Genomic DNA, 21,664 nt, shown 5'->3' with positions numbered 1-21,664 from the left:
CAGGTAAACCCTAGCTGGGTGCCTGTGACTCTACCCTCTCCTCCCACTTCAACATTATAAGGACAATGTTGAATTTAAACTAATTGATATTCATATGCTTTAAAAAACTCTTCTAGGGGCGCCTGGGTGGCTCAGTCGGTTGAGCGTCCGACTTCAGCTCAGGTCACGATCTCACGGTCCGGGAGTTTGAGCCCCGCGTCGGGCTCTGGGCTGATGGCTCAGAGCCTGGAGCCTGCTTCCGATTCTGTGTCTCCCTCTCTCTCTGCCTCTCCCCCATTCATGCTCTGTCTGTCTCAAAAATAAAAACATTAAAAAAAACCCAAAACTCCTCTATTTATATGTAAGTGATGAATCACTAAATTCTACTCCTGAAACCATTATTACACTATATGTTAACTAACTTGGTTTTAAATAAGATTAAAAAACAAAACAAAACACCCCTTCTACTAGTAATATTTCTGGCAACAACAAGACTGGTACAGAACACACAGGAGAGGCTGGGGCAGCAGGTTTCAAAAACTCACTTTATTCCAATGTGAAATGAAGACGTGATGGTTTAAAAACAAGAAAAAGTTCTTGATCAGCGGTGGGGAGGCTTCGCTTGCCAGCTCACACCCACTGCCTTTGAAACAAGGTATCTGGACAGACCATACCCATCCGCAGCTCCCCACAAAGCCCCCGGGGCAGAGGCCCAAGCCCTGACCGGCTCCCTCAAGCTCACCAGGGCGGCGACCCCCCCCACCCCACCCCATCAGGGCTCCAACAGCAGGCACAGGGAAGCGGCGCAGGAGGGCGGGAGAGGGAGCAGCTGGGGCTCATGGGAGCCACTACCTTCCACGGTGGCCCCCCCACCACCCGCCCCAGAGCTACTCTCTGTAGGAGGTGCTTGTGTGACAAGGACCAGGTAGGGAGCTGGGCTCCACAAACAAGTGGCAATCACTCCTGTATCTAGTAAATTCCCCTCAGGATCCATGATTCAGCCCCGGCTGCCCCAGCCCCTCACCTGCCCCGGCCCTACTGTGCGTCAGGCAGCTCCGGTTAAAATGGGGAGAAGGATACATTCAGACTGTAGCCCCTAAAGTTATCTCCTGCTGAGGGGCAGGAAGTGGGGAGGCATTGCCTCCTGCTGGGGCCCAAGGGCAGACAGGCCAGGGCCGGGAACAGGGTGTCTAGGGAGCCACCACTGCCCCCCCTTTCCCCCTTCCCCCCAGCCCGGCAAGGCAAGGCCCAGTCACAACCGGTAAATCCACCGCAGCTCTTGCCTCACCACAAAGCTAAAGTGCACCCCCAACCCTCCAGCCCTGCCACAGAGCTCGGACTCCCCCTCCCAGGACACAGGAAAGCTCCCCTCTTTTTGGCTTCAAACCTGGACTCTAAGCCAGGCTGGGCCCAGGGGCAGAGGCAGCAGAAGCAGCAGCCATAATGTCAAACATTCAAATGACCTGAGAAATCTCATCTTCACGTCATCCACTCAGAACCGACACGGGGCTATGTACAAGTTAGGAAGGACGGATCGAGACACTCACGGGCACGGACTCGCTCGCACACACCTGCTTGTGGATGGGGGGGCCGGAGGGGGCACCTGCCCCCCCGACTGGGAGCCGATGCCCACACACTTCATTTGCGTGTCTTCAATTAGGCCTCTGCATCGTATATTCATCGAACCAGTGCAAAAACATCTTTGGGGGGGGGGGGGCAGGCAGGCCAGGCCAGGGTCCCAGGAGGATGCTGGGGTGGGGTTGGGGTTGGAAACATGGCAGAAGAGGGACTGGTTTCCTCTCCTGATCTGTAGGGCACGCCCCCCCTTCTCCTGGAGTCTGGATCACTGGGTAACGGGGCAGCTGGCTGACTGTCCGTCTGTCTCTCCCTTCCTACCCCTGCAAGCCCGGGGAAGAAGGGTCCTTGGCGGCCTGGGGCTGGGAGGCTGAATCCTCCGGGACCCCCGCTGGCTCAGGCTCGGTGGCCATGGGCTCCTCAGCCTTATCCCTGTTTTTGCCGGCCTCCTGGAGCTGGTGCCGCCGTGCCACCTCGGCTTTCAGGTTCTCCAAGTCTTTTTGGCTGAGTAGAAGGACAGGGATGAAGGGCAGGTGTCAGAGCAAGCCTGGGCCCTCTGTCACCTTACTGGCCTGGCTTTGGTTAAAACTGAACCTGGGGCAAGATCAGGCTCTGCTCTTTGCAGTGGGGGGAGAGACGTGTGGAACAAGCGCTCCCCTCCGCAAAGCAAAAAGGCCCCTAAGCGCTTAGACAGTAAGAACATGGTGCACTCGACACAGCCTCCAGTTAAGGCCCGGTTCCTGCTCAGCCTTTACCCTCACTTCCGATCCGCAGCGCCACGTGGTCTGTGCCACAGCAGATCACACACGGAAGGTGGCGGGGGGGGGGGGGGGGGGGGGCGACACACGCGGCAGGTACGCTGTCAGCGCCCCAGCCCCTGGCTGACCGAACCCACGTCCTCCGCCGGTGGAAGGGCAGCAGGACCGAGAAGCCCACGAAGGCAGCGCTGTTCTAAGAGCCACAGCGGGACCCTCAGGGTCCAGGTGTGAGACACATCCCCACACGGAGGCAGCGGGAAACCAGAGAAAGAACGAAGCTGCTCTTACGTACTGACAAGGAAAAGGCTGCTAAGGGACAGTAAGTGCAGAAAGATACGGCCACGTGCGCGGTCTGCTACAATTTTTGTGCAAATAAAAAATGGGAAAAGATTACAGACATGTGCTTGCTCAACTACGTGGCTATTTCCTGAAAAGATTCACAGGGAACTTCTTACCACTGGCTGTGCTTCTCAGTTCTGAGCCACAACAACCAATTCCAGATTTTAAAAAGAAAAACCGAAAGCCCGCTTCCACGTGGGAGTTGAGTGCAAGCGGAGCGGGGGCCTCACCTGAGAGGAATGAAGAGGATGCCGTTGATGACGTTGAGCTGTTCCAAGACACTGGCCATGCTGGGGGCTGTGAACTGAGGGGCGGCGCCAATGAGCCGGTGAGCGCGCGGGGAAGCCGGAGGGTGGGGGGTAGGGCGGGTGCACATGCAGTTGCGGGGGGGGGGGGGGGGGGGGGGGCGGTGTACCTTGAGGGGCGGGATGTTGGCGCTGGAGCCGTTGCGGTAGATCTCATTCATGGTGCGCTGCAGGGCCACGGCCTGCTGGGTCAGGCACTTGAGGTACTCGGAGCTCTCCTTGGTCTTCTCGTGGTCCTCGCCCAGCTACGGGGTAGGTGGCACAGGCGGGAAGGGGTCAGCGAAGCCACGGCCCAAGGGCCCGGCGCCGCCCCCTCAGCCCCTGCCGCGGCCCACCTGGGTCTTGTAGATGGTGTAGCCCTCCTTCTCGTGCTGCAGGGCTGACCGGAACTCGGCTTTGCTCTCGTAGACCCGGGCGACAAGGTGGTGGCTGCAAGGGGGCGTGCAGGGCGCAGAAGGGACACGAGTGGGCCTGGCGCAGGGGCTCGGACTACTCTAGATTCCCCTCTGGAATCCACCCAAGGGCAACAAAGAAGCCCGGGACTCGGAGAAGAGACGCAAGTTGAGAGAAAATCCCCCAGGAGTCAGATGGAAGAGAGGCTGCCGGATCCCATGTCCCTGAGGCCCTGGGCGCCCCATGCCCTTAACCCAGCATGGGCTCTCACCTGAGGGCCACCTTGAGGGACTTGGGCCCATGGTACTTGGTGCTGACAGCCAGCGCATTCTCCAGGAAGCGCAGCGACAGGTCGTATTCCATCACTCCGTGCAGCACCAGCCCGATGTTGTTCTGGGGGCGGTCGGGAGGGCCCCGGTCAGTGCCGCCTCGCTAGGCCGAGGGCTAGCCCCGCTGCCCCTCCCCAGCACTCACGTCCAGCAGCGCCATCTCGGGGTGGTCCTCCCCGAATACCAGCAGTGTGAGGTAGCGGGCGCGGTACAGCAGGCTCAGGGCCGTGGACAGCTGGCTGCTGGCGAAGCAGTACAGGGCCAGGTGCATCTGCAGGGGCAGCGGAGTCAGGAGGGGGTCCCGGGCCCCGGCGCAACCCCCCACCCATGCCCCCAACTGCTCACATATTCCTGGATGGTATTGGGGTGCTCGATGCCCATCACTCGCTCGCTCATCAGCACAGCCTTCTGCTGGTTACTCAGGGCCTGGGAGAGGTGGGGAATTGTCATCCCAGCGCGGGTACCGCCCCACATCAAGTCTGCCAGGCCCCCAAGCAGCCCCCGAGCAGCGCAGCCTCCTCAGCAGAGAAGTGTTCACAACTCAGCTGCTGTGAGCATGGAAGGCCAGGCCCCACTCCGAGGCATTTTTAAATAGCTCGCCTTGAGTCTCTCACCCCAACAAAATCTATGCTTAGGTATAAATCTAAAACAGTAATAATAAAAAAAAAAAGGCATACATAAATGAAAGAGTCTACGGCTGAAGGACAAGCGGAGGCCTACGGTGCACCCGCCCCATGACAAGGCAGGTGGTCCCCAGCAGGCCAAGGAATGCTTAGCGACGCTCCCGACAGCTTCCCGGGGCTCTTACAAGGCACCCGGTACCGTGAGCCTCAGACTATCGTTCCCAGCGTCCCCAGGAAGCACTCCGTCTGCGAGCGAGGCAGCTCTCCCAGGCAGGACAAGCAACTCCCTGGGGTCTCCCTGGTCTCTGCCTGATCCTCCCAGGGGACCCCCTGAGGAGAACGGCGTCCTTGAGCCCCACCGTTGGGGCTCAGGTCCCCAGGCCTGGGCTCCCGCCTCCTGCGGCACGGAGTGAGAACATGGCCCCGGCTCCCTCACTTGCCATCCCCCAGCGCCAGGCCGGGCCCCACGGCCTCTGTGGACACAGCCCGGAGGGTGCTCAAGGCCCACCTCGGCGTAGTCACCCATAATGTAGTGGAGACGAGCAAGGAGGCGCAAGCAGGCACAGATCTCCACGTGCATGGCTCCGTACACGTTGTTAAACAGGTTCAGGGCCTCATTGATGAGCTCACAGCCCTCCTTCAGGAAGCCTGCAGGGCACCCCCAAGGGCGGCAAGGTCAGGGCCGGGCCAGGGGACCCCCACCCCCCAGCCACACCTGGCCACGCACCCTGCTGTACTTTGGCCTGCCCACTCTGGAAGAAGTGGAAGGCATCCGAGGCCTTCGGGTTGACATGCTTGACCACGGGGAAGATATTGAGCACATCCTCCTCGGTGAAGGCGGGTTTGTGGCGGCTGTCAAAGCTGTACTCCTTCAGCAGGATCTGGGGGACACAGCCCAAAGCCCGAAGGTGGCCTCAACCCTGGGCTCAAATGGCCAGTACCTCCCAACTGAGCACCCCACGTCGAGAGAAGGCCACTTCCCCCCACGCTCCTGCCGACCCTGCGGGAGCTAGGAGGGACCCCCTGAATCATTCACACCTGGATTCCGGTTTTCAGGGCGATTTCCCGCAGCAGCGTTATCTTCTGCAGCCCATAGGTCTCCACAGCCTGGTCCACGGTCTCACTGTGCGGGGAGGTGGCAGGTGGGTCTGGGCGGCCCAGCCCCCGTCTCTGCCCCCTGAGTCAACGGCTGCCTCCCCACCAAAGGACCAAGCCCAAGTACCAGCTCCCATCCCCTCATCACCCTGGCAAGCAGCCCTCCACTGCTCCCTCCCTCCAGTCCCAGCCCCCACCCTGCAACCGCTGCCCCCGCGCCGCGGCCTCGGAGAGCCCAACACCCCGTGCTGCCACGCACCACTCGAGGCTGAAGCCAAAGTAGTTCTTGGCCTCCTGGCAGATGTTCTTCCAGAGCTCCTGGGGGGTCATGACAGCCCAGGCCGTGTTATCTGCTGCCCCCGGGGGGCGGTTTCTCCTCCTCCTGTTCCTCTTCTTAGAGATCAGCTCGTCGGCGGGCAGGTGGGCCACAGGGTTGGGGTAGGAGCTCAGGAAGCAGTTCAGAAAGTGGCTGATGGCAGCCGAGAGGCCCGAGAGCTCCACTCCCTGCGAGGAGATTCGACTCAAGTCACAAGGGCCCTCAGGCCCCAACCCAGGGCTCTTGCCCATCCCACGTGCCACCCCCCACCCCCCACCCCCAGGCTGTGGTGGGAACAGCAATACCTGTAAATAGGTCTTAAAGATGTGCTTGGCAGAACGGGTGATGAGCTCTCCAATGCCAATTTTCTGCAAGGGTTCGAGAAGGGAGTCTTGGTTGGGCCCCAGGCCTCCATCCAGCCCCAGTGCCTCACGGCCTGGCCGCCCCGAGCATCACTCACATAGATGTGGTCCAGCTGTTCTCGGGCCGGGCTCCGGAGCACCAGGTCCAGCACCTTGCCCAGGTAGCGCATGTTGATGCCACGCTGGCGCATCACCTCAGCCAGCGTGGCCCCATCCATGGGCAGCACCGCATGGTCTATGCAGTCCTTCACCTGCGGGCTGCAGCAGGTCAGGGCCCCCCAGCCTGGGCCCTCTGCCTCCTCCCACCCTGGGTCTTCCGGGGGAGGGGAGTGGGGAGCTCATGCCATCCTGAGGCCCTGAGGGAAGGAGGGGACTAAGACCCCAGCTCCCAGTTGGGAAGAGGGAGGAAAACAAAGCGGCAGCCAGGACGTGAGAACGTGCCCCCCCTAGCCTTCTGCACAAGTGACAGGAAAATGGGATGGCAGTCACAGGGAAGCAGGTGCTTCCCAGCAGGGGAGCAGAGGTGAGGGAACCCCACTGGCAGAGCCCAACAGGCAGCACAGGTTCTCCCCCCCGGACCACGCAGGATAGGGCAGAGGCAGCCACTTGGGGGTCACAGCTCTGTCAAGCCTCAGGACAGGCTGGGGGCCAGGGCAGCTGGCACAGAACACTGGGCTCATAGATCCGAGACCGGCGTGCCACCCGACTGTGGGGCTACCTCAGTAGGGAGCAGGTGCTCCATCATCCCAGAAGCCTATGTACTAAGCTTACAAGGGTGAGGACAGGACCCTCCCCCCACCTTTTTTTCCAGATGCCCCGGTGCCCCCCTCCGTCAGCTGTCTCATCACACAGGGACTCAGAGGACCAGACCCCCAGCTGCTGGCCCCTGAGGCGGGCCCAGCGAAGCAGAGCCTGCGCCCGAGGCCTCCCTTGGCCTCTCTGGGTCAGCAGCCCCATCTGTATGTACGAGGGTGACAAGCACTCTGCCCCGCCTGCCTCACAGATCAGCAGGTCTAAGGGAGTTACTCCTGCGAAGGTTCCACAAGCTTCCAGAATCAGATGGATGAAGCAGCAGGGCCTTTAACAGCATGCCCTGTGCAGCCCCCCACCCTTGTGGCCCCTCCCTCACCAAGCCGGGGATCTGGCAGGAGAGCAGGAAGGCGGCGGCGTCTTTCAGCAGCTGCTTCTGGTCCCGAACTTCCTCCTGGCAAGACTCGGGGAAACGAACCCCTGTGGGAGGGCCAGCAGAGGCCTGAGCCAGGCAGAAGGGATGCAGGGGTGGCAAGATAAAGGCCAGCACCCGCCAGACCAAGGGCCCCAAGATGACCCCCACGGTATCCTGCCCGTCCTAATATAACACTTGCCTGGTGAGAAGATGTCAGGGTTGAAGCGGACGTCAAAGGCTGTGCAGCTGATGGAGCCCACTGCCTTGCACGCGTTGCGGATCACCTCTCGGCTCCGAGGGTCTGCTGTGGAGACACGGCCGGCTCGGAGGTAGCCCCGCCCCACCATCAGAGGGGGGAGGCTGTGCTACCCCAGGCCTCCCCCGGCTCCGCGCAGACATCTGCCGGCCTCTCTCAGGGCTGGGGCAAGCCACCGCCGGCAGGTGCCAGCTGCCGGGACAGAACCCGGGCTCCCCGCTCCCCCCATGCACAGCAGCCCCACCTGTCCCGTCGTCTGAGGCGATGGTCTCCGCCAGCTCCTTCACCTTGGCGAGACCGCTAGCACTGCCGCCTTCCTCCTCACTTCCTGCCTCGGGCCCCGGAGGGTCTTCAGGCTTAGGTTCCGAGGAGGGGGGGTCACCATTTTCCAGTGTGGTGGGGTTCTCCATCTTGCTGGCTTTCTGCTGCATCAACTGCAGGGCAGCCAGCTTCATGAAGAGGAGGTACCTAGAGCGCAGCAGACGGGGCAGAGCACCAGATGGGAAGACGGTATCCGGGAGCCTCGCCGGCCTGGCAGCGGGGGCCAGGGGCAGGCCCCAGACCCCTGGTCTGTGTCGGCACGCGGACACCTCCCACCCCAGCAACTCCATCAGGTAGTAGCAGGTCACAGCCACACCCGAGATCTTCCCCACAGAAAGAGGACATCTGGAGTATTAGCAAAGGAGCGGCCAGGGCCTTCATGGGGGCCAGGCTCAAAACAGACAGATCCTCCCTGGCATTGTGAGGAGACTGATCGCGGTGAGGGGCATTCGATGTGGCAGACTCCTAAGCACCAAATGCCGGCAGCGGTGACACCACCTGGCGCTGGAACATTAAAAACGCGTTAGTGGATTTCCATATGCTCCTCCGAGGAAGAGTGCTGCTTCGGCCGAGAGCCACTGGGCTAGCTGGCTGCTAATTTTCCACCCACATAAAGCTCCTGATGTCCATGTTGCGGAGCGTGAGGTCACAGTGCGCGGTGCTGGGGCTGTAATGACCGGCGCCAAAGCTGGCTCTTCGTCACCTTCCTTTTCTTTTTTTTTTTAAATATTTATTTTTGACAGAAAAACAGAGTGTGAGTGGGGGAGGGGCAGAGAGAGAGGGAGACACAGAATCCGAAGCAGGCTCCAGGATCCGAGCTGTCTGCACAGAGCCCGACGCGGGGCTCGAACTCACAAACCGCGAGATCATGACCTGAGCCGAAGTCAGTTGCTTAACTGACTGAGCCACCCAGGTGCCCCTCTTCTTCACCTTCCAAAGCGTCTCCCATCAAGGACCAGACCCCAGAACTGTCTACTGGTTGGGTGCCCTCAAAAGCCTGGCCCCTCACCTGTGCTCCACAAAGGCATCCACCAGCTCCTGGCGCAGGCAACAGAGCTTGTGCCGGTGCGCCCGGGGGAAGCCGGCGCGGGTGCACTCCTCGGGCAGCGCCTCGCCGGGCACGGGCAGGAAGTTGAGGTCAGGGGGGAAGGTGCGCAGCAAGTCGAGGATGTAGTGGCGCCCGTCGTTGCCGATGATACCCTTGCACTCCACGGAGGAGCAGAGCTCCACCTCCTCGCCGCGGTCGTTGAGCACCCGGTGCCTCAGGATCTTGAGCGGCCGACTAGTACGTTCCAGCAGCTCCAGGTATCGAGGGTGCGACATCACCGTCTTGCCAAAGTCAATGGAGCCGTAGATGACACTCTGCTCCTGGTCCCGCTCCAGGATGCCAGGGATGATGGACTGGGCCGTGACGCGGTAGCCACGGTAATCCACCACCACCGTCCCCAGCGTGTACAGCCCCTCCACGTCCACGGCGTTGTACGTGCGCACACCATTCAGGTCATTGGTGGGCGCCACGTAGGCCGCCACATCCCCACCGAAGTCCTTGTAGTGGTCACGAACATCAAAGCCCAGGCTAAAGAAGATGTTATTCCAGATGAACATCTGCATCTTGGTCTCCTCACTGGGTTGATGGCCATCACGTTGCCGTCGATGACCGCCATGGCGCCCCGTGTGGCTGCAGCCGTGAAGTCGCTGTGCACCTGAGGGGCCGAGGTAGGGAGGGTGAGAAAGGCGCCATCCCTGAGAGCCACAGGTTTGGGCCCACCTGGCCAAGCTCACCCAGACAGCAGAGGCAAGTGGACGGCCCCGAGGGCCCGGGGGCTCTAACCTTAGCTTCCTCACACTTGGACAAGCACAAGAAACCCATTTTTTGAAAAAAATTTAACACTGATGTTCAGAGACGGCAGAGCTTAGTGATTAACAAAGAGAAGGGCTGGACCAGGTCTTCGATCCACCAATTATGTACCAGGTGAAGTTGGCCAGGTCACCTCTCAGACCTGTTTTCTCTGTCTATAAAACAGTGACGACAAAAGTTATCAACCTTTACAAGGTGTCTGACAGATTACAAGAAATGATGCCGATCACACACGACACAGCCCCTGGCAAAGTTAGTACTCAAACCACTTAGATCTTATTTTTACCATTACCATCTCTAGGCAGCAAGATTATGGGAGATTAAAAACGGCTTTTCTGAAAGCTTCTTTTTCCCTCATCTCTCTAGATAACATCACGTGTGTGTCCAGGTGAGGTCCTGAAGGCAGACAGTGGAGGGTGGGAGGCTGGAAGAACCCTGTCACACAGCCCACAGGGAAGGAGGTCCCCCTGACCCCACCCAGCCCATGGACTCCCAAGTGTCACAGAGGCCAAAAATCAGAACTGGGGTAGCCTGCTCTGCCAGAGGCGAGAAGTTAGCCAACGCCCTGCAAGGCACCCTGTCTGGACATCTCGGCAGGCAACAAACAGGCCTGAGGCTGCCAGTTAGGCACGAGAGCCGTAGGCACCTTGAATATAGCTCTTTCTCGAAGGAGCCGCTCAGGCAGGTTCTTGCGGGGAAGTTCCCTTGTCGTCTGCAGCTCCTCGTTCCAGTCCCGGGTCTGCAAAGGGACGGAGATGCCGGCTCAGCCCCAGCCCCAAGACCCGCTGTGGGCGCCCCTTCCTCCACCTCCTCGTGGACAGCCTCACAGGCTCCCAAGTGAACGAGACAGACAAGCAGATGGAGCCTCCAGGGAGGCACACAGAACCCAGCCTGGCCCCCAGCAGGGGAGAGGAGACAAGAGCCCAGGGCAGGCAGGGCCAGGCTGCAGGCACCTGTCCAGGGATGTGCTCCTCATAGCCCAGCCTGGAGGTGTAGGCGTCCTCCGCACGCACGCAGTCCATAGCATGCTCTGCCTGGGGCGCTGTCCAGCTGTACACCTGGAACGGGGTGGCAATCCTCTCGAATGGGTGGCGCTGGACCCTGTGGCAGGGAGAGGGGGAGATGGGGAAGCCTGCCAAGCTCAGAGCCCTGTCGTAGCCTCCTTCTCTGAAGCCCCCACCAGCTCTTGTGTCTTTGCACTGAGACCCCCCCCCCCCCCCCCACCGGAAAGTCTAACAGAAGCAAATGGGCACCTCTCCTAGGGCTGCCGTCTTGGGGCCTGGCTAACAGCTCCCTGAAGGGAGGCTCTGTCTGGGGTGCTGGGGGCCGAGGGCATGGCTTCTTGGGGCAGAAGCGATGGAGCTCACGCTGGTAGCCTCACCCCACCCCATCATGGGATGTGAGGCAAGGGGCAGAGACGGAGCAAAGACACCACCTTTTCTTCTGCAGCACGGCAAAGTTTTTTTTGAAGGTTGGGCTGATCTGGTTGAGCAGCTCCACTAGGGAAGGCTGAGGAAGCGGGGGCTGGCAGGCTTGGGATTGAAGTGATAAGCCGTGGACCTGTGGGAAGAGGGTGATTGCTGCGCAGGGCACCCTGGGTGGCTGCCCAAACACCCGAACAGGCTTGAACAGGGACTCACTGGTTCAGGTAAAAGCCCCGCGTGGATGCTGTGATGCTGACTTGCCGGTCCTCGGCTGTGATCACAAACAGGTACATGAGGTCCCCATGCATCTTGCGGTTCCCAGGGGGTGGGTTCCAGCCACTCATGGTAAGAACTTTCAGGCACTGCAGGGGCTGCAAATATGGCCAAGAATGAGTAGGCCAGGCCTCCAGGTAGGTGGCTCCCGCCCAGCCAGAGACCTGCTGCTCCCTGGCTCTGCTCTGGAGTCCTACCTTCCAGTCACGGTTCTGGGGCTGCAGGGGACACAACGGCCGTTCCCGGCTCCCTGGAAGGATGTACTCAGGTGGTGTGCAGTCAATGGGGTCCATCTCCAAGCCCTTCTTCCGCTTCCCGCTGTCTAAGGGACCCGAGGCTGGTGGTCAGCATAGGGCCACGCGGGGGCCAACTATCTCCCCACCTAAAATGGCCCCAGTCTGGATGCCTCCAGCCCTGCCCCCTCCTGCTAGGAAGGCCCGGCCCATGGCCCCTTCACCAGCCCCTGGCCAATCTGCTCTAAGATCCTCTGCCCAACCCCCAGTCCCAATGCCTCCCGCACCTCCCAGGTCGCCATCGGTAAAGACGCTCAGGAAGGACAAGGAGTTGCAATCAACCCCGTTGAAGGCATCAGATGGGTCCAGGCTCTTGAGCAGGTCTCGGACATGGCGCACGTGGATGCGGGCCTCACGTACCGTGTATGGTTCTGTTGGGAGAATGAGAGGCAGGGCTTGCTCGCCGCTGCAACAACCCACCCAGTACAGAGAAGTCTGCCATGGTGCTTCCACAATGGTCTTGATTTTCAAATTTTAGGCCTCCACTTACAAATTCCATTATAAGCACATAAGCTGGAGTTCTGGATTCAACACACACACACACACCTGCTTGCTAACAGGCAGAGATCCTTGTCTGCAAAGAACCTTCTGTCAAAGGGCACAAGAAATGCCTCTGGAAGCACACCCAGGCCTCAGAGAGCTCACCGAAAGGCCCCTGCTCTCGTTCACAAGTGTCACAGGCACGCAGGCCCAAGGAACTGCTGGGCCCTGCACTGCAGCCTCAGTCCTATTCTTCCAGGGCAGCCCTTGCACAGGGGCGGCCCGAGGACTTACCAGGACCCATAACTACAACACTGCCCCCCAGTATATACTTTGTGAATTTTAATGGGGACTCTTTTGGGGGAGAAGAGAGGGTTCCTCATCAAGTTTGGGCACAGCTGGGTTCCATCTTTCCATATGTGTTAGCAACAACCTCACACACTGCCCAGAACCCCTGAGCTACTTCTCCCCTGGGGACCCAAGTTCATGGGAGCTTTTATTTTATAACCAACCAGTCTCACCATACCAGCTGCTCACTCCACCACACTGGGTCTGACTTGTCTACTTGGGAGTTGTGAAACTTTAGTTTCCTTATGAGATTTAATTTTTCTGTCTATAGAATTTGACTAGGCTGATTACAAGCCCTTGGTTGGTACCATTTTTTTTTTCTTTAAATCATGACTCTGATATTTAACCGATAATGTGGGAGGGCACATGTGTGAAGGCCTGAGGAACAGACCTGGGCTCCAATCCTGCCTCCACAAGGTCCACCCTGTTCTGAGCCTCCACGCACTCATCTGTGACACAGAGATAGCAGTGGGGGTGGGTGGAGTGCCACCTGGCCCCACCTCTGTGCGCCCTCCCTTGGCAGGCTGCCCAACTTCAGACAAACCTTCCACCACGCGTAGCACCGAGCCCTCCTGCAGCCCCTCGACACTGCGCAGCTCTGAGAAGTGGTCCAGCATGTTGCCATCCAGGTGCAGCGAGAAGCAGGTGCGGTGACACGTGTCTTCACGGTCCATGAGTACCTGGTGGATCTCCTGTACCATCTCCTGGGGGGACACCTACCAGGCAAAAGGCCCCAGCCACCCTGGTGAGGACATACCGCTTTCCCTACAGTATGAGGCTAGGACAAGTGATGACCAGGCATGCCTTTCCAGCCTTATCCTAACAGGCCCATGCTCTGGTCCCCAGCACCCTCCTCCACTTACCTGTAAAGAGAAGGGCTCAATCCCAGGTGCCAGGATCTTCACAGAAAAGCCTGTGTCCTGAATGACAATGACCTCCTGTCCAGTCGTCTCCTCTCCTGGCTCGGATTCATCCAGACCATTTTCCCTGGGCGGCTCAGCAGCCCTTTCTTCCCTTTTTAGGCTCTCTGGACAGTCTCCATTCAGTAGCATGACTGATGGCAGCGCTGCGGGTAACAAGAAAGGAGCTGAGTCAAGTGGGGCCGTCTGCCTCATCCACCTGGGTGGACGCGGCCCCTAGAGAATGGCATCCGCATTTCCTCCCAAGACTCAGTCAGCCCCACCCCGGACTCCACAGTCCCATTCACACTGGGCACACAACTTTCCCTCAACCCTGGCCACCTGCAGGCCGCTGCCTTCTCCCTTCCACATGCTGGGCCCTCCCTTGCCATCTGCTCCTCAGTCCTCCAGTCTGGCTTCCATCTGAGCACACCCACCCAAATCAGTCTCCCTAAGCCACCCCAAGGGCCAAACCCAAACTGTCTTCTCAGGCCTCGAGGTGTCGGACTTCTCAGCGACACCCACCATGCCTCACTCTCTCCTCCCCTTCCCTCGTAGCCACTGTTCGCATGTTCTTTGCTCTCCAGCTCCATCCCCTTACCGGCAGCCCAGGCTGTGGGCATCCCGGGGCCCCAGCCTCTCCTCATCCCACCTGATCTCCGAGGACTTCAAATGCCCTCCCATCATGCCAGCTAACCTGGCCAATCCAGGCCTCGCTCAAAGCTTTTCAACATGTGGCCATCCCTTAGGCATCACCAAAGACTCATCCTGTTGACATGGAATTCACCTTCCTCCACAAGCTGGCCTCTGCTTGGTGAAAGCCCCTCCACCCCCAGTCACCCAACCTAACCTCCAAGCAGGCCATGGAACCCAGCCTCTGCAGCCACGGCCCCAATACAGGCCACTATCCCCTATTTCAAGTCACCACTCAGAACCCACTGCTAACCAGATCCAAGCTTCTTAGGCCAAAGCTCTCAGGCAGCCTGAGGTACATCTCAACTCTTGCCGCTCTCCTTGTCAAGGTCTGAGATACACCAAACTACCAGGAAGCCTGACATGCAGGCTACACATCTTCCCTCCCACCTCTGTGCTTTTGTGTAGTTTACGCTGCCCTCAGTATACCACTCCATTGGGCAAACTCCTACTCCTCTATCAAGGCCCAGGTGAAATAAACCCCCTTCTCTAAAGCCTGCCCAAATGATCCCTGACAACAGGATTACTGCCTCCTCACTGCTCCAGAGACATGGTGACACCTCCCAGAAAACTGTTCTATGACATTCTGGGGGACTCTTCATACTCGCAGCTCTATCTTCCTTCCATCTTTCCTGCACTCAACAAAAAGGCACTGAATTAATGAATTAATTACCGCAAATGTGGAGTTAAGTCCAATATTTGTGAACAACACCCAATTCACAAGCTGTGGGGAAGAGAAGAAAGCAGGGAACAAAACCTTCCCTTTCTGCCCAGCACACTAAAGGGAATAAAGGAGAGCTCCCTCCCTGCCCTGAGGAGCAAGGACCTCCTCACAAACACTCCGGCAAAACACAAGCCTGCCTGGATATCCATTTGGCCCTGGGGCCTTTCCACGAGGGTCTGCCTGGAAACCAAACAGGCCCCTTGCTTGTCTGAGAGCTCCAGACAGGTCAGCTCACCCAGCTCTGCTCCCACCTCTTCTGCCCTACTGTTAGGAGGTGCCTTCTCCCCAGACCTATGTGGGCCCTACCCAGACCCACCATAAACGTGGAGCCAGGGGCCTCAGGAAAGGAGATAAGCCCAGCACAGAAGGGCACACCACGGGGACGTGCAGAGAAGCCGCTCCCTCTTCCCCGTGTCCCCTCAGCTTAGTGATAAACAGGACCGCCAGGAGCTGAGATATAGCTCCCTCCTCCCCTCCCCAAATAAGGATGTCTGAGGCCCAGGGAAGTTCAGAGGCTTGTCCAAGGTCAACAGTGGACCCCAGGTCCCCCGTCAAGAGCCCACACCACCATGCCAACACACTGCCCTCAATCATGGCCACTGTGGATTTTCAAGGCCTGTTATCGCCCCCATCCCTGTCCCCAGCACACCCCTCCAGACCTGAAGGAAAATTCTGGAAAACCACAAGGACACACAAGGACCTCTCTCCAGTGAGCCCGCAGCCCCAGGCAGTGCTACCCCAAGCCCCTAAAGGAAGCGGCCACCCCAAAGGGAGAATCAGGCTAACTCTATGACAAACAAGCAGGAGGGTGGGGAGAAGGGCGGTGCTTGGTCAGCTTCCAAAAGGCAGTAAGAGGAATGGCAGATATGAGGCACTTCCCCTAACTGGGTCCTTGAGAAAGACATTGCTGTGGGAAAGCTCCTGGAATAGGAGCAGATGCAAGAAGGGCTCCCCCCAGCACGGTACAGCAGTTTTGAGGTCTAAGACCCCAGAAGCGAGAAGTCAGATACCCGGCCCCAGACAGGCAGCCTGCACTCCGAGTCTGGGCTAAGAGGGATGGGAAAGGGGGACAGAGAAGAAAGGCAAAGGTGGCCACAGCTCCCACCCCTCTCGCCCAGGACCGGGAGCCTGCCTGCCCAGAAGGTACCTCAGCACCAGGATACGTCCCAGGGGTACCCAATCCCCTATCAGATTTCAAAGGACCATGGCTGGTTCCCAGGAGCCTCCATTCCCCTCCTCCTTCCTCTGAGAAACCCTGAAGGTCTCCCTACCACTGGATTAAGGCCAAGTGATACCCCCACAACAGGCTGACCACCTGGCTTGCTGCCCCCCACAGCCCACCTGGTGCAGTTGGAGGCTGCTCTCTTCTGGGCTCTGGAGTCTCGGGACCACCATGGCAGCAAGGCAGCCAGCTCTCCAGCTCAGGCTCGGCACTGCCTGAGTCCCCTGTTCTGGCCTCTGCCACTATCCTCGCCCCCATGCAGCTGGTCAGCCCAGGGCTGGAGCTCTGGCCGGCTTCGGGTTTCAGTGGGGCCAGGCCTGCTGGGGCAGCCCTGGGAAGGGCACACTCCCCCTGCCTCGCATCCTGCTCAAGGTCGGCCAGAAGGACGGCTGTGGGCCAGGAGGCCCCAGTGGCTCCAGGACCCCAGGTGGAGCTGCTACCAGTGCTCAGGCCTACTTCCTTGTACCCACCAAAAAGGGGGTCACTGCTAGCGAAGCCATTAGGGGGGCAGGAGAACCCAGCCCTGCTTGGGGTACCTGGGCCTCTCAGGATTGAGGGCCCTGGGGGACAGGCTGGCAGGGGCAAGGCCCAGCAAAGGGGTCCTCTCCTCGGCCCCAACCCCAGTGGAGGTGGGCAGGACCGCTTCAGCCAGCTGCCGGCAACAGCTGGTGCAGACCCAGGCCCAGGCCATGAGGTGGCCACCCCCGTCCACCAGTCACAGACTGAGCACCTTGCCTCCTGGGTCAAGTGGCTGGCTGAGGCTTCTGGCTCATGCTGCCCCCTGCAGGTGACCTGGCCGCTCTCCTCTTTCTGACAGTCACAGGTTCTAGTGGGAGGGGGGATGGGCCCTCAATCTCCCAGAGGACAACTGCACCCGTGCCCCGGGCCTCCAGCTCCACCACGGAGCTGGCAGGCTCTGTCTTCCCTTCCCAGCAGCCCCTGCGCTGCCAGGAGAAAACCAAGTCTCTCCCTCAGGGAAAACAGAGCTGGCAGCAAGAGGCCGAAGGCTGTTCGGCTGTGGAGAAGGAACATGCCCAGCCTCGCCAGGGCGCCTTCCCAGGGCCTCTGACTTGTTGCCAGGGCCCAGCCAGCACTGCTCCGGCATCCATACTAACCAGAGTGGGGGCGGGGAGCCAGGCTCACTCCAGGCCCCCTCCCCTCCAGTCCAGTCCTGTCCCAGGCAGCCCTGATGGCCAGGCACACAGCAGGTCCTCAGCCTCTCCACAGGCCCCACAAAGGCCTACACACACTGGCCAGATGGTAAGAAGGGCCAGGCCCAGGCAGAGCCCCTCTTATCCTGCCCTCTTCCCAATCACACCCTAACCCTCTGGAAAAGGGGGTGGGGCAGAGCAGCCTGGCAATGACCTCCGAGTAGCAACAACAACTATTTCCATTCTGGTTCCCAGAAAGTCAGTGCTCACTCTAGGCCCATCCCACAGCAAGTCCCTCAATCAGCTCAACCAGCTCATCTCACTTGAGGAAACTGAGGCTCCAGAAGGCTAGGAAGCAAGCTGCCCCAAGACCCGGAGTCAACAGGCAGCCAAGCCAGGTCAAGAAAAAAGAGGTCTGTCACATGCCCAAACCCATGCCTCTGAGTGCCACTCCTTAAGGCTGCAGCACCCACTGGGTACACAGTATCCCTTCCTCCTCCAGGCCTCAGGGCTTAGTCCAGGAGGCAGATCGATCCCCAGCCACAGCACCCTTCCAACCCTCTACATCCCCTCCTCTCATATCCCAGGGGGCTGCCCTGAGGATCTGGGCCTTGGGGAAAGGACAAAAGGTGGTTCTCTGCAGAATGGGAAGGGGTGGCCCAAGTTGCACACTGCATATACACACCCCTAGTTCTCACTGACTGGGTCAGAATGTGGAGATAAAGTGTACCCCTGTCCTGGCCTGGGAGCACAGAGACCCCATGAGCAGCAGAAAGGAGGAGTTAGAAAAGAAACTTAGGCCATCCCAGGTGGCCTCTGTGTCTTCCCTAGCCTGGCATGGCCTCACTCAGTAGACTGTGCCAGAGCCAGGCCCCGCCCCAGTCAAGGCCTTAGCAGGTGAGGCTCCAGCAGGAAGTAAGGCCCGGAAAGACACATCACCCCCTCCCAGGGAACAGGGCTTCAAAGGAAAGGGTAGGGGTTGGCAGGCAGCCTGCAGAAGACCCTGATGATATGGGCATCTGTCTCCTTCTCTCCCCCCAGGCCAGAGACATGTCTGCAAGGTCTGGAGATAGTTAAGTGATCCTCAAGCCAGTCTACTCAGACCTCCCCAAATCAAGAGCTTTAGGATTCTGTCAGGGAGCTCCCCTTAAGCCTTCAAGCTCCTCCCCAGTCTACCAGCCCCCTTCTCTGTCTGGGCCTCAACTCCAAGGAACCCTCCCCTAGGCAGAAGGAACTTGACACACCACTGTGAACTTGAAAAACCTGCCTGTTCTCTTAACCCCTAAAAGCAGCTTTATTCCCAAGAAGGTAGCTGACCCTTGCCCCCCACCCCAAAAGGCCTTGATTACCTCCTCAAAGGGACTGGAGAGCCTTCCACAGCTGGGTCCTAAGGGTCAGAAGCCTGGATGGGAGCCTGCTGGGGGGTTGGGGGGGTGGGGGGGTCTCCATTTAAGGCCACCCTACTTCTTTGAATAGATTCAGGCCGGCTGTAATTCAAATCCTAATTGTCTATCCTAGCTTCTCAGAAACATAAGGAGCCAATGTCCCACCACTATCATGCTCCCAGTTTCCAGAAAATGAACAGCTGTGCCCTTCCCCTGACCCAGGTTGCCCCAGACAGAGCCTCTCAGCACATAGTGGAGATGGGGCTTTTTTACACAAGCCCTCAGAGAAATCCTCCGGCAGACTCTCCCCTCTTCAGTCCCCATGTTCTCAGCATATAATCCAATATGTCCCGGCTTCCTCTGGGATAGATCAGGGAAGCCTTGGCATGTCAACCATAAGCTAGAAATCCAAATGCCCCCCACAGCTAAAGCACTGTGTGACCTTGGGCTAGTCACTTTATCTCTTCAGGTCTCTTTGCTAGGAGGGAAATCTGCCAGACCGGACCTCCGCTTATCTGGCCTGCCCCACTGATTCACAGCCACATCAGGGCAAAGCCTGGCAGGTTGGAGTCATCAGCATCTGCTGTTCTGCCCAAACCCTGGCCTCATCTAAGCAATCAGCAAAGCTGCTACAGTACCTACCCCCAATACAAGGTAACTATGCTGTGACAGGATCAGAGAGCCTACTTAACACTGTTCCCATCCTGACTCACTGAAGTTAGGAAGGGAGCTGAAGATGACAAGTCCTGCTGAGAAGAGTTGGGGGAAGTGGAAGACAGGGGTAGTTCTACATTCCCACCACCATCCAGGGGAGAGAAGGACCACAGCCCGGCCCCGAGGCCCTGAGGATGATTTGGAGATGACAACTGAGGCCCTGGGAAAGGGCTTCCAGCCTCAAGGCTGGAGTCTAAGACATGATGGAAGGAACAGAGGAAGCCCAGGAGAAATAGATGAAGCAGGACCCACCAGAGAAGAGCCTTAGCCACTCCCAAAGCCACCTCCACAGAGCCCCCGTGGGGGACAGCTGGGAGCTCCACTCCACACTAATGACCTTTGCCTTAAAAACAGCAATCCTGAGCTGATCCACTTTTCGCAATAAGGCGGGTTAATGATCAAGTTCTGGCACAAACACCTCCTCCTGCCAAGGAGTTTGGCTTTGCCTCCACGCAAGCAGACCCTTAGGTCTTCAGATCCCGCCAACACCTAAGAAGGAAGACATCAGAGCCTGAAGACCTGGGGTTAAAGCATTGTTTCTGGGAATGAACTAGAGAAGCCCCCTCACAATACACACCCACCCCCAGCTCGCGCTCTTCCCACAGACCAAACTTGGGAAGTCCCAGGTTGAGCCTTACTCGCAGGGCTGCAGCCCTGTGTACAGAAAGGCTGTGTACTTCCAGGCCGGTACATTATGCTTGAGATCCTTACGCGAAGGGTGCCGGACGGAGCCAAGTGTCAGTGACCCCAGCCCCGAGGGTTCCCCATGCCCGCGCGCGGAGGGGGTGGGGCACCGATTCTACCGGTCTGCGGCGGCGGCGCACCCCGAAACCGCGTGTGCGCGCACGTGTCCCCCCTAACGCTGTCCTCCCCCGGGACCCCACGTGCGAATCCCAGGCCGCAGCCGGGGGCGACAGTGAAGGTGACCTTCAGGGCGGGGGCGGCCCGGGGAGATGCAACCCGGCCCGGGGAGGAGGGAAAGCGGCGGTCCCCGTAAAGCCCGAACCCACCCGCCCGCTCTGTCCCGTCCAGCCTCCCCGCCCAGCTGTCCGCTGGCCCCGGCCCCGCTCACCGGCCGCGCCCGGCCGCCCCTTGCCACCGGCCTGCGAGCTGGGCTCCCGGGCGCCGTCGGCCGGGGCGGCGACCGGCAACTCGTCCGTTTTGATGACCATGGCGGCGGGAGCGGGCGTCCGGCTTGGCTGTCCGCGCCGCCCGCCGCGCCACTAACCCAAGTGCCCTGCGCGCCGCGGCCGCTGCGGGAAGGACGGAGTCACCGGCCCACGTGGTGCGCGTTGTAGCCTTTGACCCCACCGCCGCTCCCCTGCCCCGCCCCCGCGCCCGGCCCGGCCCACGGAAGCCCGCGAGGGACAAAACGCACCGCGCCTCATTGGCCGTCCACCAAGGCGGTGACTTTCCCGAACGCCTTAAAGGGAACGCACTGTGACTCAGGGTACTGGGAGGCTTCTGGCCCCCTTGAGAGGCGGGGCTGCGGAGAGACGTCCTTGCCGTTTTCAGCCTGTCCCGCGGGCGCCCTGACCTTGGGTAGTGACTCTTCTAGGACTGCCATTGCTCAGCGTCCCCTCCCCCAATGGCCCTCTGCTTCCTATTGCAAATCAGCCAAATGACCACGCGGTCTCTAATCTGCGGTGACCCACAGCGCCCTCCTCACCAAGCTTGAAAAAGGGTGGGGCTGGGGTGGGTCTAGCTTCCTGAAGAAGGGGTGCAGGGCAGCTAAAAGGTAAGCAGTGTCAGAAATGGAGCCGCCAAACTTTGCCCTGAGCTACACCGTGCTTCCCCCTACCAGCGGCCTCCGACACCTCCCACCAGATGAGTCCTTACTTCCAGGCTGGTACATTATACCCATTTTGCAGTGGAGGAAGCTGAGACCAAGGTCACACAGAGAGCAAGAAGTAGAGCTGGGTCAGGCTAAATCTACAGGCTAGACACTGTTTACAGTCTTTCATTAGTTTAGGTGTTGGGTTTTGGTGGAGACTGAGGAGTGAGGTCAGAGAATGCTACCCAGGTGACATTTTACCAGCTCTTGCCAGTGAGCTGACATTCTCCAGGTGGAGAGAGTGGGGACTTTCTTTCTTTCGTGCACAGGCCTGGAAAGTGTTTAAGGCATATTCCTGACATTTGCCAGGATCTGATGGGAATTGGGAAGCTGAAGCTGCCGAGGCCGGCTAGGGCGGGTCCTAGGGCCTCGTAAAAATTGCAAAGAAAAGTGGACTTTGTCCTGGAGTACAGGTGCTGGGGAGAGGAGCTAGTGAAAGTCTTTAAGCATTTAAGCAGGAGGAAGGGAGGTGAGAAATGCTCTGGCTGATGTGTGGGGGATGAGGGGGTGCTGAACTAGACCAGGGGCAGATACATTTGAACCATCGCAC

At 59.3% G+C, this 21,664-nt stretch overlaps 1 protein-coding gene across 1 annotated transcript; it reads right to left on the bottom strand.

Moving 5' to 3' along the window:
• Positions 1-505: 505 nt before the first annotated feature.
• CLUH (clustered mitochondria homolog) lies at positions 506-20,569 on the bottom strand. Its single transcript, XM_053893082.1, is given in 28 exon segments — positions 506-2,058; positions 2,882-2,955; positions 3,067-3,201; positions 3,292-3,385; positions 3,621-3,742; positions 3,824-3,949; positions 4,024-4,104; positions 4,810-4,949; positions 5,029-5,182; positions 5,340-5,424; positions 5,656-5,900; positions 6,018-6,080; positions 6,173-6,325; positions 7,204-7,304; positions 7,439-7,543; positions 7,740-7,963; positions 8,826-9,441; positions 9,444-9,519; positions 10,321-10,413; positions 10,628-10,775; positions 11,110-11,182; positions 11,185-11,234; positions 11,315-11,469; positions 11,569-11,693; positions 11,892-12,035; positions 13,037-13,208; positions 13,356-13,558; positions 20,353-20,569. Coding segments are annotated over 28 exon segments (4,044 nt in total). The 5' UTR covers positions 20,453-20,569; the 3' UTR covers positions 506-1,871.
• Positions 20,570-21,664: the final 1,095 nt, after the last annotated feature.

Source organism: Panthera pardus, unplaced genomic scaffold, assembly GCF_024362965.1.
Source record: "Panthera pardus isolate Hobbes unplaced genomic scaffold, ASM2436296v1 HiC_scaffold_3, whole genome shotgun sequence".
In the NCBI taxonomy this organism is placed as follows: domain Eukaryota; kingdom Metazoa; phylum Chordata; class Mammalia; order Carnivora; family Felidae; genus Panthera; species Panthera pardus.
This window is presented reverse-complemented; position numbering and strand designations above follow the sequence as displayed.